The following is a 12,630-nucleotide window of genomic DNA, read 5'->3' on the forward strand; positions in this document are numbered from 1 at the left end:
ATTTCACCCTTCACTGCATGCTCCTTATCCCATTAGACGGTGAGTAGGAAAGGAGATAGGAGTCATCAGGTGAAATGGAGTTCCTGCTTTATCTTGAACTGGATCGATTCCTGTCTTCCCACTGCCACCATTAATCAAGGGCTAAGTGTCCTGTAGACAAATAAGCACCATGGAAATGGCTCCTTTTTCTCCTAAAGAAACACGCACATGGTAGCACTGGGTGCAACTTGGCTTCAACCCAACGGGAGGGAGGGGTCTATGCTGAAAGGATGACCTTTGACATGGAGACTTTCTGCTTCGGTACCTTGTGAAACAAATAGTTTCCTGAAAACAACAGTCTACTGCCCAACCTCCCACTAATGCGATTAGGGAGCTAATTTCCTGGGTTGGTTTCCCCCCCATTTCACCCATCAGAGCTGGGCTGCTACAAAGGCCCTCTCTCCTGGAAACTGCTCCTTCACCAACACATGCGAAAAGAGTATGGCTTGACTGACCTTGAAAAAAAAATGTGAGGTATACAGATGATCGCTTAGCAACCGAACAGCTAGGACTGGCCTCCAGCAAGACTCAACTGGGGGCTTTAAAATATTCTTAGAGCATTTGCTGCGCCTTCCTTCAAGCCAAGAGTAAACATTTACACCCGGCAGATTTGATGACAACATCATATTCCTCCTAACTTGTTAAGAAACCACTGTAAGGTTCAAAGGCTCTAAGGTCTTGACCTTCATGCTCAGTGAACTGTGACTCGCCATCTTTGCTTGGACTTTTCATTTGTTTCCAGAGAGACGTTCTTTGGCCAACAGGTAACTTTCCCATAATATTCCATTAAAGAGCCATGACTACCTCAGACTGTCTGTCCCAGATGACAAATCTTCTTTAATTTTGCTTTCATTCTTTACAAGGAGATTAAGAAACCTCTAGCGAGAAATAAAAGGATATAAGAAGGCCCTCCCCAATTCAGGCACCTGACCTGGTTGATGAAGTTGAATTGAACTGAGGCCACTGCTTGGAAAGAGATTGTTTTTCCAAGAAGGAGAATAATAGTGGAGAATCCTTCTCCTTTTCGATGAGAAGAAAGGAACAGCTCAACATGGTGTTTGGCTCTCAGGAAATTAACCAATAAAGGAGGCTGCATGCAATGCTGCTGGATTTAATTAGGAAGTAGTAAGGCCACAGCAGTCACAGGTTCTAATTTATAATCCAGTCCACGAAGAAGAGTGCTTGACCCATTGTGCACAGTGGTTGAAGGAGAAATGTGGGATTCCCCAAAAATAATTTGGATAGGGTCCTCAAGAACTTTGTTAACTGTTTTAAAAGGTACCACTCATTTGCATATTTAGGGTGAGGAAAAGCTGATGCAACCACTGAGAATTGATTCCAAGTAAGATTTTACAGTCTTTAAAGAAGGAATGATTCCGTATATTTCCATCATAACTCCATCCCCCCATTAGGCACATGGCAGGTACTCAGTAAGTGAAGGCAGCATGAGCAATAATTATTATTCAATAATTATTCAATAATTCAGCCATCATGTACTTAGTTCATATCATGTGAAGGCTTCATATCAGAAGCTAAAAATATAAAGACACAGCTTCTGACCCTAAAACACTAGTGGTCACATGGATAAATAAGGAACAAGTCTCAAGCGAGTGGATGGTGACTGCATCCTTTTGGCTGCTCAGGTCAAAACCATGGAGTCATCCTTGACCCTTCTCTTTCTCTCATACACCATATTCAACCCATCCACTAATCATGATGGCTCTACCCTCAAAAGATATCCAGAATTTGACTGTGTACTGCCAATTCCACTGCTCCCACCTGGGGACAAGCCTCCAGCACATCTCTCTTTGACTACTGCAAGAACTTTCTAACCCATCTTTCTGTTTCTACCCTGTACCCTACCTACCGACCCCATCTATTCTCAACATAACAGCCAGGGTACTCCTTAAAAAATATAAATATGATTATATCATGTGTTTCCTTGGTTCAAAACCTCTAGTCGCTACCCTCGTCTTTCAGAGTTCAAGTCCTTTCAATGATTATATGGCCCTATATGATCTAGTCCTGATACCTGTTTAATCTCATCTGGGACTCTCCTCTGTGCTTACAAAGCTCCAGCCACACTGGCCTCCCTCTATCCTTGGAACAAACTAGACATATTCCTCTTTTAAGGATTTCACATTGGCTGTTCCCTCTGCCTGGAATGCTCTTCCTCTAGACAGCCATTGTCTCTCACTACAATTCAAGCATTTCAACTCCACTGTTCCCGCCCACTCTCAGTGTCCCAATTTCCTTTATGCTGCTCTGTTTTCTAATTTTACTTATTACCTTCTATTACCTGTTTATTGTCTATCTCCTTCCACTAAAAAAGTTCTAAGAAGACAGAAATTTTTATTTATTTTTTTAATGTTTTTGTTCTGTTTTGTTCATTGTGCCTAGAACAGGGCCTGGCACATATTAAATAAGTGGCTGGCTGAATGAATGATGAGACATTGCAGAAAATGCTACAACACAGGCATGTGTAAATGTTATATTTAATTAGCACGCTTGGCTAAAGGGTCATTGCTTATCTATAAACGATTTCATGCAGACATTCCAAACTATAGATACGGGTTCTAATTCAATCCAACAAATTCTCTTTTCTAACTCAGTATTTCCAGATGTTTGGACTAAGCCTCTACAGAGGCGGTATTCAGATGCATGGAGTCCCTGCCTGGACATTATAAGAAAGTCCATTCATTTCTTTTAAAAACTGACTGCCCAGCAAGACTGCCCTGATTTCTTCTAGATCTGAGTGCAAGTCGTGCTGCTTTTCAGAGCTAAGAAGAATCTGGTTGTGCAAGGTGACTAGCTGAATCCCTTTCTGTCATTACCCCAGTCCCCATGTCCTTTTTTTAAGGAAAAATAATTGGGTGAATTTCCTTATCACTTATGGAAGTTTACAGAATGATAATCTGAAGTGGGACTGGGCTGAGCAAACAGTTGAAAATGAACACAGGGTTGTTGGTGAGCTGTGGTTTGAAAATAGGAAGAGATATGAATTAATCATGTGCCTGGCCATGGTGAGAGAAAGATGAAGAAACTATGAAGTAACAAGACGGGCCACGTTAGCAATGACATAAGAAACATATTGCCAGTATAGAACCTTTTGGAATGACCGGGAATCATGAAATGTTGAATAAGTCCACCTGTGGTCTGCTATTGGTTAAGTCAACTAACACCTCTACTACAACACTGGCATGTCAGTTACCCAAAGGACAGATTTTTTTTTTTTTTTTAAAGACTCAAAAAGAGCAATGATTTTAGGCTAAACTTACAAGGCAAATACTTTCAAAATTTGATTTGGGGATATATGGGGATATATGTATATGTATAGCTGATTCACCCTGTTATACAGCAGAAACTAACACACCATTGTAAAGCAATTATACTCCAATAAAGATGTTAATGGGGCCTGTTTTCTAAGATCCAGAGTCAATTCCTTGATACTGACTACTAGAACTACACAACTCTTAAATCAACAGGCTGACGGTGTAATGTATAAGGGAGAAATAAAATGATGAGTTTCAAGATCAACTTCTTTCTTTTACGAAAATACATGACATCTGAAAGCTGTCCACCTGCTATAGGGGAAAGGAAGGAGCCTCTGCCAACTGCTCCAGAGAACCAGAATTCCTGCAAATGGCAGGGGGCACCCATCTCACCTAAGTAGTTATCATCCTCTGATTTCCCTGAGAAACTGTGCTGCCGCACATCGATATTGGTAGCACCAGCTGGAATTCGGACCACAATATTGTAACCTGAAAAGAAGTGAGCAGAAATTGAGCATCCCACAGATTGGTTCATTTTCTCTAAGCATGGTGTAAAAGGTGGCAAAAAAGGAATACAATATAATTCTCACTAGTAGGTGCCTTATAGCCAGATGGGTAATGTACCTTATCAAGACTCATTTTACACTTGACATGAATACTTTTACATATTACACGTGGTTAACAATGTTTACACTTCGACTATTTTCCTTCTCATGGTTCTTAGGAACAAATTCTTACCATAATGTACTGTATTAAATGTTCCTGCCACTGTTTTGCACGAAGAATTATCGCCACCACAAACCCCACATTTATCTCTCCGGGCTTTTGAGTTTAAAACATGATCGCATCCAGCTTGCTTTTAAAAAGAAAACAGTTGAAATACATGGTAAGTATTAGAGAGATTATAAAATGATAAGTAATGTGTTTCTTTGAATGAGGTGCATTCAAAATGACAAGAACTTTTAAGTCTCTTTAATCTTTCAAGGGTTGGGAACTCAAATTGTCTTTAGCCTTGCTGTGGGAAAATATGGTCCTTGGACCAGCAGCCATGGGCATCCCCGGTGATGTTGGGGATGCAGAATCTTAGGCCCCACCCAGATGTACTGAGTCAGAGTAGATTTTCTGGCATGCTAATAAGACCCTTAAGTGCTTCGTCTACAGATTAAAGTTAGAGAAGCACTAGTCTACAAGTAAGTAAAGTAAATGAGGAAAATAGCTCAGGAATGGGAAAAAAAAGAGAGGTTGAGGACTGTATCCCATTAAAGAACTCACACCGCATCTTAAGGGAGCAGCCGCTGTCCACTGGAGGCTACTGCTGCCACGCAGAAATAGGAGCCCAGTGTTGACGTATCCCAATGTTTCAAAAGGGACTGGAAAATTTGATTTTATGTGAAATCCCCTATGTTTAAATACAGGCTATGAATGGAGGACAAAAGCATGACTCCAGGCTGCCAGGTTGAGGCCTCAGGCTCTAAGCGGCCTCTTTAATTTCTTCACATCTTAATGCAATGCAGCAGTGTAGACTGGGGTCTTTAAAGGACACCGGCAATCACCAGAAGACCAGGAGGACAGAGTTCACATCCTCAACTATTTTGTTCCTTCGAATGAACTAGTCTTTGAGGAGACACTCAATGTTTTGCTCTAGCGCATGGACTAAAAAGGAAGTCCGCACCGTAGCTGTGGGTCAGGAGGCGGGTGAAGCTCATAGGGGCTCTTCAATCAAATCCTACCAATGAGGAGCTCCAATGTGCCCTGGACTCCATGCAAGGAACAGATACATCATCTCAGAGCCTGGCTGCGAGGGAGGAGTTCTGACTGGTGAGAGCTGGGAAATGGTGCCAAGCCCTCAAGAAATCAGCACTCTGACGCTTTACCATCTGCCAGAAGGGTCTCGATTTCCCTCCCAAGAATAATTTGCCTGTATGTCTTTGGTAGAAGTTATCCTGCTTCAAATCAGAAATCTGAGTGAGGCCGGCTCTTCCTCGTAACATCTTTTTGGAGCACAGCTATTCAATCTACAAAACTCACTGTCAGGAAGCTTTTGGGTTTAACCTTATGCACTGTGGTTATCGTAAAGAAGTGTGTATGTGTGTCAATTATAATAAATCTTCACAGGGAGGTTTTTTTCAGACTCCCACAGAGAGTGTCAGAAAAATCTAGGGCAGTGGTTCTCAAACTTTGGCCTGCATCAGAATCAGGTGGTGCTGGGAGGGATAAATTAGGAGTTTGGGACTAACAGATACACACTACTATACGGAAAAGAGATAACCAACAAGGACCTACTGTATAGCACAGGGAACTATACTCGATATTTTGTAATAACCTATAATGGAAAATAATCTGAAAAAGAATACACACACACATAGGTAACTGCATCACTTTGCTGTACACCTGGAACTAACACAACATTGTAAATCAACTATACTTCAATAAAAAAATAAATCAAATAAAATAAAACATAAAGAAAAAAAAGAATTGGGTGGTGCTGATGTTGGTCCGGGGGCCCCCACTTTGAGAACCACTGCCCTGGAGATGATGCACAGATACTAGCAGCTGCTATTCTATGAAGGAAGCCACACATCCCAGCTTGGCAGCAAGACAACACAGTGAAGAAATCGCCATCTGGGACTCACCCGGCAAAGGCCTTGGACACAGATGTCATTGGTGTCCTGGCCACATGGAGTTCCATCTACCACTCTGTCACGGAGCTGATAGTAGGCCGTGTTTCCCGCCACCCTGCAGAACAGCTTGCAGCGGTCCTTCATCAAAACTAGACAGGAGAGACACCATGCAACGTGACTTTTGTGCCTGGACCCCGTGCCAGCCTGCCAGCCACGAGCACGTCTCCAGATGCACTTACTTCCACTGTACTTCGGGACCCAGCGCACGTTCGGAAGCAGACCATTGATGTTGAAATGCTTTCCATCAAAGTGAGCACACTGTTCGTCTCGGAAGTCTCGCTTCTGCTTGGGACATGGCTCCGTGTTGCAGGACTTAAATTTCATTCTGCGCCCTACACAGTACTTCCCGCCATTTTTTGGCCTGAGAAAAGGTAAAGAACACACGTGCTGTATTATAATGTATTTCTCCCCATCACTTGATAATGTAAAGAACACACATACTGTATTATAACGTATTTCTCTAATGTATCATAATGTCATGTATTACAATGTGGCTTCCTGTCTTTGAGGGAAGCAAATGTGAAGTGGACAGTGACAGTGGCCAGGGCAAGGGCTCTGGAATCTGGGTTTGCACTCTGCCTTCAATATCATTAAGTGTATAACCTTGGGCCAGTCACTGAAGGTCCTTGAGCCTCAGCCCTTCCATTTGTAGAATGGGAAGGCACCACCTGGTAAGGCTGTTTTGAGGATAAAATAGGAGAGCATCTAACTTAAAGTGTGAAACATAAAACCTGGCGTCTATTAGGCCATTCTGTGTCCTCCTTCCTGTGAACATCCACAGTCCTTCAGTTTTAAAAACATAGAAGGCCAAGGGTACAAATGAGTACTTGGAATGCTCCTGTCTAGCTTCCGTACCATGGTACTTTCATGTGCAACCATCCTAAAACTTGCACCACTCCATTTCCATTCATTTCTGTCCCTCTTCTCTCTTCCTCTCTCTCCCTGCATGACCGTTGTTTTTGCTTTGTTTTACAAATAAGATGGAATAAGATGTGCTCATATTTTGACTAACTTAACAGGAGAGAGTGTAAAGGTTTCATTAACTTTCGTGTGACAAGAGTATGGAGGACGCCTTGCAAAGCATCACAATGCAAATTTAATCTCAGCATGCAGCCCCGTTCATGGATTTTCCAGATGTGACCCAGAGAGTATATTAAACAACCCGTCTCCCGGCAGTCAACAGCTTGCCAAGTGCATCACAGAGACGGGAAGATCACAGAATCGGAGGAAACTGGACTCACTCACAGCCCAGGGCTGGAGCGGCTCGGATACCAGAGCTGCTCGCATACCACAGCTACCACAGTTGAGGGCACCTCTCAAACTGAAAGATTTCTACCTTTTCTCTTTAGAATGAATTTTTCAGAGTAATTTGGACCATAAGAAGTGTTTTTTTTTTTTTTTGGTGTTTTTTTTTTTGCTTTGTTTTGTTAACAGGGCTTGGGGAAGGGAAATATATCCATGACTATAAAATACAGAATGAGGGGCAGTCTAGCTGAGCCCGTGAGGCTCTAGAGTTGCATCTGGCTTCTTATCTTGGCCCCACCCTCACTGTGTGACCTTAGACAGAGTTTTCCTCTTCTCTAAAATGAGTGCACACAGCAAATGCCTAAAAATGTTAGTGACTATGATGTTACATGTCAGCACAACCCAACCTAATCCCATCCGATTCAGCAGTTTCTTTGTTTTGAGTACCAAATCTGAGCTATGACGTGTGCACCATGAGGCAGGTCTCAGTGGTACTGCAGAGTGCCTGGGTCTCAGGAAGGGCTGCCTGGCCATGATGCTGTCATAAACATGTTCCATCCACCAAAGATTTCTAGAGGGAGGTAAGAGCATGGGCTTTGCAGTTACAAGCTGGGCAACCTTGTGTAAGTTACCTGGTCTCCGCAAGCTTCATTCTGCACATGTAAACAGAGATGATGCTGTGCATCTGAAAGGCTTGTTATAAACGAGGAGCTCAGCAAGGAGTCTCATAACTAACTATTCATTGTTATTATGAAGAAGACTGCATCTAGGGATGCAAAACGGCTCAAAACCCAACAGTATCTCTGTCTGATCATTTCCCCATTAGGCCCATATGATTTATATCTGCCTTGTGTGCTTGACTCGCCCATATTCACTCATATCTTGCCCAAGGGGAGGGTAGCTGAGGTACTTTTATATCAAGGGATGGAAGGTTCAGAGAAGTTAAGGACTTTGCCCAAGGTAACACAGCTAATAAAAGAACAGAGACAGGACTGGAATTCAAGCTTCCCAGGTTCTCCCACTGTGCTCTTCCTGCTTCATTCTCCAGGAACTATGGTCCAGAGTCCTGTCTTTTTCTTTTTTGGTGCCATTTAGAGATACAGCCTTGGTTTTCTGGATACCAAGTTCTTCTCTCAGTACCAAAGCACCCCAGTCTCATGCATAAAATATCACTGATGACACACGAATAACTCAGGCTCCTAACGCTGTAAAACCTGTTTTTCCTTCTACAAAGAAGACCCCTTCAATTTTTTTCTCAAACTGAAATGATCTCTGTGGAATCTTTTTAAATGTCCCAACAAACTACAATGGATCCATCAGATCATTCACCTGTTGTCTGAAAGTAACTCATATTTCTTTCCCTTTGAAAATAAATTTTTTTCAGTGATTTTTTTTTTCTTTCGGTTCTCTTATATAAGAAGTGTTTTCTGACTCTTGAAATTGATCAAGAGCAGCAGTTCCTCGGGCAGCGAAGAGTTAACATTTGCAGGTGGCTTCCTGATTCACATGGTAACAGAATCCACCTTTGCTTGCTTTGACCACTATCAAATGTCAAAGAGCATTTTGTGACTTATTTCTATAAATGACATTAAAAAAAATAAAGAACACACAGAAAACACTCCATGTAAAAGGCAATATTGCCAAAGGTTATAGATACAGATTCTGGAAACAGGATTTGAATCCCAACCCTGCCTCTTAACCATGGTGCAATCGTAGGTAAATCGCTCAGTGTTGCTAAGCCTCAGTTTCCCTACCCGTTAAAGAAAGATGATGCTAATATCTACTTCAAGGGCTGAGTGAGGATTAATGGGTTAATAGATTCAAAGCACGTGAACGAGGCCAGCCATACAGTAAATGTTTAGCTATTACAAGGGTCTGTAAACTACAGCCTGTGGGCCAAATCCAGCCTACTACCTGTTTTTAAATGGCCAGTGAGATAAGAATAGTTTTTACATTCTAAAAAAATTTAGAAATAAATAAAAAGAATATTTTGAGACACAAGAATTATATGAAATTCAAATTTCCCTGTTCATAAATAAGAGTTCTATTGGAACACAGTTACACCCACTCTATACGTATTATCTACGCATGTTTTCCACTATATCAGTAAAGTTGAATAGCAAGGACAGCCATCCTATGGTCCACAAAAACTAAGATATTTATTATCTGACCCTTTACGGAAAAAGTCTGCTGACCCCTGAGTAGTCTAGTGTACAGGGCACCATGTCACTTTGCAACTTCAGTCACTGACTCTGCATAGCCATCCGGTGCGGTAGGTAGTAGCATCCTTGTTTCTGAACCCTTGCTTGAACTGGGCTCAGAAATGTTAAGTAACCTGGCAAGGTCACATGCAGCTAAGTGAGACATACTGGCTGAGAGACCAAGGCAGGTCTCCCTGACCCAAAGCCCACAGTCTGGCCTCTCTCCCACGCTGGCCTCTCTTGAGACAGGTCTCTTTTCCATTTCAAAACTGATTCTATGACTTTCTTTGCTTTTTATGGAAAGGCAAATGATATTTTATGAATAAGCATAAATTTGTCCTTTAGAAATATATGGCTTTTTTAATATTCCAGACAACAGGATCTCTGCTTGATTTCCATGTCCCGTGTAATGAGGAGGGCTTTACACAACGGAACTTATGTTTCAGCATGGAGAAATTCATGTTTTAATTTAATAATTTAGCTGGATGGAAGTTATTTCCCTATATAGGCAAATACTGAAAATTATAGGAAATGTAGTTTTAAAAATAATATTAATCGCATTTTCTAACTATTAAGATCCTTTTAAAATAATGCTTGTCGAATAGGGATGGAAAGGACTTAAGGAAATTGCTGATTAATTTCTATGAAAGTAACTATATTCAGCACAGGCAAGCTGAATCATATATGCAAAGAAAATTCACGATGCCGCACGGCCAAAGCTAGGACAGAATTTTTGCCAAGATCATGGCAGGTGTATTCTACTCTCAAGGAAAGCTAAACTTTGGTCTGCAAATGGGTTTGAAAAGAAATCTCAACATCTATGTTTACTTACGATGAATTACAGTTAGCACAAGGAAGAAATTTCTAATGATACAACAGGCAGCCTGAGAAGGTAGTGTATTTTCTATATTTGGAGGGTTTTAAGGGGTCTAATGACCGATTACGGAGAATGCTGAAAGAATATTCAAGGATTAGATGGGGTGGGCCAGGGAGCCATACTAGCGATCGTTAATAATTCTGCCAAACGGGGCAGTCTATGGGACTGGATATCTCTATTCATTCATTAGTTAATGGCTCTCCCACAGCAACCAATTCTCAGTATTTCAAAAGACAGATCCTTCTTGACTCATGACGGGGTTACGCCCTGTTAAACCCATTGTAATTTGAAAATACCTTAAGTCGAAAATTCACTTAATGCACTTAACTTACTGGACATTCTAGCTTGGCCTAGCCTACCTTTAATACGCTCAAAACACTCAGGTTAGCCTACAGTTGGGCAAAATCATCTAACACAAAGCTTATTTTATAATAAAGTATTGACTGTCTCTTATAATGTATTGAAGACTATACTGAAAGTAAACAACAGAAGGGTTATCTGGGTACAGAATGGTTCTAAGTGTATCAGTTGTTTACCCTCATGATCGTGTGGCTGACCGGGAGGTGCAGTGGCCACCGCTGCCCAACATCAACAGAGCATCGTACCGCGTATCACTAGCCTGATCAAAGATCAAAATGCAAAATCTGAAGCACTCTTTCTACCGAATGCGAATTGCTTTTGCACCGCTGTAAAGAAATCTTAAGTCTAACCATCATAAGTTGGGGACCATCTGTAAATTCATCCAACTCAGCGCTCAAAAACACTTTGCTGCCATTCTTTACACCCAAATGAGAGACTGGTGTTCTTACATGAAACAAACATATGTTAATTCTCTTTTATGGAAGATTTCATAAGCAGTTGCTACGCTCAAAGCCTAAGTGGGAAACATTTAGTTCACAAATCCTGTCTTTTCTCATATCTATGAGTTTATTATTATTCTTTAATTTAACCCATCTCCTAATTTAAAAGCAAAAGAGAAGCACGGGAAGAAGGAAATACTTTGCCTTTCCTAAAGAACTCGTGTGATTTTTTTATGGACTATAACAATTCTATAAACCCATTTTGTTCCAGCTACCAGGAACCTCAGAGCCAAATTTAGAGCACAAAACAACAAGTATATGGGCCAATGGCCTGGTAATGCATCGTCTATTTCCAGCGCTTTGTCTTGTTTTGGTACTCCAAGTTATGTTTTTGGTCATTCTGATTTAAAATTTTATTCTATTATATGTTTCTTATAGATCAGGTGACCACATAATTGTTTAATTCAGGACACTTTGAGAATTGAAAGGGGAGCTATCAATAACTTCTCCAGGACAACAGATGTAAACTGGGACCATCCTTACACACCAGAACATATGCTTATCTTATATGTAGGGCGTCAGTCAAAAATGGGATTAAAAAAATAAAGCATTTAAAGATAAAACATTAGGGCTCCATTCTCATGATGGTGAACCAGTTTGGACCAACAACTTTTTTGGGATATGAAGTTAGAAAGGAGATGCTTTCTAAAGCTTGTTCATCAAGTATATAGCACGATCCCATGCACATGGCAAGGCTGCTTCTCTTTTTTAGCTTTCATGCTTTCAAGGAAAATAAAAAACCTAAAACTATAGCTTAAAGTATGCAGATGCTAAATAAATACATTTTTGAATCACATGAATACAGTGAAAACGTAAGAACAACCCAGTGTTCTCAATAAAGGTATACCTTGGATTCTGAAAATGGAGATCTTCATTATAGTCTAAGGGCTCCGCAAACTGAGAAAAGCATTTTGCCAGCAGTGGGGGTGGGGCTGGGAGGGGCTGCATTCTCTGAAACTTCCTGAGAATCAGGACAGCAACCACTTCCACATTTTACATAATGAACCATTTGCTCTGCGAATTTCTCTGAACAAGCTCTTAAACTGATTTGGACCTGACTTTCCCTTTTCAGTGTCCCTTTCCCTTGTCTAATTGACTCCCCAGTGCCATCATAACCTTGGTTTAAAGAGGCAGACTCCTTCCTTAGTTCCCAGGGACATCCCGAAGTGCAAATAACTTGGAGGAGTTTTAATGAAATGATGTCAGTGCTGACACTCAACTAGGTGGATTGTATTATTTTAAAACCTCCCATAGCAAACAGCCAGGACAAGGACCTCTAATTGAAGTCTTTAATGATCGGTTCCCAACTTCTGAATGAGAGGATCTTTGCTTCACTTTGAAGCTCAAGATCTTTTCCTGCTGAGATCTTTACACTGGGTGATTTTCTTTGTCTGCTCCATTCCAATTATGCAGTGATTTATCTCTTTCCACTTTCCACACTGCTTTTAGAATTAT

The 12,630-nt window shown here is 41.2% G+C and overlaps 1 protein-coding gene across 3 annotated transcripts in view; it reads right to left on the minus strand.

Moving 5' to 3' along the window:
- Positions 1-12,630, minus strand: part of ADAMTS9 (ADAM metallopeptidase with thrombospondin type 1 motif 9) — a 167,099-nt gene that overhangs the window by 109,130 nt on the left and 45,339 nt on the right. For all 3 annotated transcript variants that reach the window (XM_060022844.1, XM_060022845.1, XM_060022843.1), the window contains exons 13-16: positions 6,172-6,353; positions 5,945-6,081; positions 4,050-4,167; positions 3,705-3,800 (exon numbers count right to left, since the gene is read on the minus strand). In XM_060022844.1, coding sequence (XP_059878827.1) covers positions 3,705-3,800; positions 4,050-4,167; positions 5,945-6,081; positions 6,172-6,353 — 533 coding nt within the window. The remainder of the gene's footprint in view (positions 1-3,704; positions 3,801-4,049; positions 4,168-5,944; positions 6,082-6,171; positions 6,354-12,630) is intronic.

Source organism: Delphinus delphis, chromosome 10, assembly GCF_949987515.2.
Source record: "Delphinus delphis chromosome 10, mDelDel1.2, whole genome shotgun sequence".
In the NCBI taxonomy this organism is placed as follows: Eukaryota; Metazoa; Chordata; class Mammalia; order Artiodactyla; family Delphinidae; genus Delphinus; species Delphinus delphis.